At 45.6% G+C, this 2,755-nt stretch overlaps 1 protein-coding gene across 1 annotated transcript; it reads left to right on the top strand.

Annotated features, from left to right (window-relative positions):
- Positions 1-869: 869 nt before the first annotated feature.
- On the top strand, positions 870-2,755 carry LOC147302363 (uncharacterized). Its single transcript, XM_086282903.1, has 4 exons — positions 870-1,036; positions 1,178-1,429; positions 1,998-2,087; positions 2,260-2,755. Exons 1-4 carry the CDS (start codon positions 907-909, stop codon positions 2,517-2,519), a joined length of 732 nt encoding a protein of 243 aa, XP_086139029.1. The 5' UTR covers positions 870-906; the 3' UTR covers positions 2,520-2,755.

Below are 2,755 nucleotides of genomic sequence, written 5' to 3'. Positions count from 1 at the left end.
TCAGCAAAGCGTGTTTCTGGAATATTGTGTTTTTGTTGCTGCAAGTGCTTTTTATGCAGTTTTTGCAAAGCTATATGTGGAAGGAAACCGTGACAAGCTGATGGCATAAGATGTAAGTACAACTTCTCCGGTTTCATATGCAAAAAAAATTATTGCGCTAGCTCACGTTGTTGCAGTGCTACCGGGATTTAAAAATAGTTACTCAAAACAGAGCGTGCCCGCTCGGACCGGTTTTAAGGGTTAACATAAGAACTGCATGGATCTACAACAACTACCATCCTCCCCGTCTCTATCCGAGATGCAGGGGGCTGGGGCAAAACCCAGAAGTGATAGGTACACCCTGGACAGCTCACCAGTCTATCATATTAGAGACAAACAACCATTTGCACTCACATTCACAGGTAATTTAGGATCACAAATTAACCTAACTCTAACAACTGCATGACTTTCAACTGCACTGTAAACCCCAACAGTCTACCTGACTTACGGTGTGTTCACACCGAACGCGATGGACGCGAATAGAGCGTCAGGTTTACATGTAAAGTCAATGGAAAGGCGCGATGACGCGCGATTGCGGGTCCCGCGAAAATTCGGAAGCAGATTTGCGTCGCGAAAACGCCAAAACGCGTGAAACGCGCGTCAGTGTAGCGCGTCAGGCGCGTTTGACGCGCGAAACGCGCGTCAGTGTAGCGCGTCAGGCGCGTTTGACGCGCGAATAAAACCACGCGCGTGAGTTTTTGTGTTGCACTTTGTGCATACGCGCGTTTCGCGTCTACCGCTCGAGTTGGAAAAATCTGAACTCCAGCGTCAAATCGCGCCGCGACAACCAATCAGGAGCCTGGTGACGTGGCTCTGACCTAGGTCAAAGGGGCAGATCCAGCCAAAGCCCTTCATTCTTCATTCAGTATGGAGGAAAAGCTGATCAGCGCCGTGGCTAACCACCCCGAGCTATATTATGCCAGCTCCTATTTCTACCGAGACAGGAATAAAAAGGACCTAGCTTGGAGACACATAAGTGAGGAGATCGGGCAACCTGGTAAGTTCATTCCTTCTTCTTTTTAATTTTCAGACTGACCCGATGAAGCCGTGCAAAAGCTAGCAAGCGCGCCTACTGTCCCGCGATTTTCCCACTGTTGTACAAATACCTTTCCGCTAACCAGATAATGCGTTTATTCAGAGGACATCTGCAGGAGAAAGTGGAAGAGCCTCAGGGACACATATAATAAGGAGAAGAGGTCAGAGAAGGAGAAGAGGAGTGGGTCTGCAGCAGGATCGGGGAGGAGATGGAAGTTCTTCGCGGTCATGGGGTTTCTGGACCCCTTCCTCACCCCGCGGGAGACCAGCGGAAATATGGTGCGGACCGTGGAGAACTTCTCCCCCGAGGACCAGGGACAGCCCGAAGAGGCAGCAGGGGAGTGTCAGTCAGAAGGTATGTTTACAATTAATTAATGTAGGCAGTTAATTTATGCGTGTTGTCATACAGGAATATATTTTGTTTATTAATAAACAGTATAAAGTAGTCCCGCTGTTCATCCGTCACTGCCTCGCCTTTTCGCTGATTTTTTTTATTGCACCGTACAGCTTTCAACGATGCGCATTGCATTCTGCAGCCCAAATGACAAATCTCCTCCGTGTCGTGTCTCCTGCGCTTGCCAAACTTATCATGTTTGGTTTTGATAACCATCACTTCAAATAGAAAAAAACAGCACAAAAACACTCATAACTATGACCCTCATTCGGAAATAGACACCTGCACCGGGAGCAAAAAAGGCGCACAAAAGTGGCGCCGCAGACGGAGAAAAAGCGCGGCATAATACTTTTACGTTTTAAAATCGACAAAGGTTTGCACTTTGAGAATCAACTTGTGAGAACTGTGACTACTGTTCATGTGCTGCAATAAATGGGAGACCACTGTATATAATAATAAGTATATAATAATATAATATTCTCTATGACTATTGTCTTCAACCTGTTAACATTTAATATTGTCTTGATAGAGTCAAGTTATCATGCAGCAGAATCCTCCCCTGTTGCTTCTCCTGACTCCCCAGTCCCTGGTCCCTCCACTCCTGCTGCTGCACCCACAGGTATGAACATCAAGCACTGATAGCTTTTTACTTGCTTGGATTCCCTTGTGATCACCTTTACTAAATATCTACAACCAATCTGTTCATATCCTGTTTTTTTTTCAATTTTGAAAATGACAATCTAGTAGCAGCCTTCTCATTTCTTTGTGGTGTTTTGTTCTGTTTTTTACAGGCCCACAGAGGAGGAGAGCTCGAAGGCGGTCGAGGGAAGGGTCCCAGGATGGTCCATCGGCGGTGGAGCTGGCTATCCTGGAGTCCCTAAAGAGGCCACGCCCGTCTGCAACAGAGTATTTCCTCCTCGGCCTTGTTCCTGCTCTGGAGAGCATGCCGCCTCAGACACGAGAATTCGTGAAATTCCAAATTCATAAATTAGTTTTTGACAACAGCACAGCTGTGCTAAATTTGGAAACATTGGACCCTAATGATCAGTAGTTTTCTGATGAGGCAGCAGCTCTCCAGGGCAGAAACAATGTTCTTATTCTTCTCCTCCTTCTCCCCTGAGGCTCTTCCACTCCAAGCTGGGTCCTTTTTATTCCTGTCTCTCTGTAAATAGTTAAATTTTATATATTTATGTTGAATCTTTTTATTACTGAATTTATATATTTTATCAAATAAACATTTATAATGACAAATGTCTCTGTTCTACTACACAGCAAATATTGGCACCC

This window comes from Aulonocara sp. 'chitande type north' Nkhata Bay, linkage group LG23, assembly GCF_057382095.1.
Source record: "Aulonocara sp. 'chitande type north' Nkhata Bay isolate Kocher_YH1m ecotype deep benthic linkage group LG23, A_spYH_male_GT1.1, whole genome shotgun sequence".
Taxonomy (NCBI): Eukaryota; Metazoa; Chordata; class Actinopteri; order Cichliformes; family Cichlidae; genus Aulonocara; species Aulonocara sp. 'chitande type north' Nkhata Bay.
Note: the sequence above shows the minus strand (reverse complement) of the source record. Positions and strands in the feature narration are given on the sequence as shown.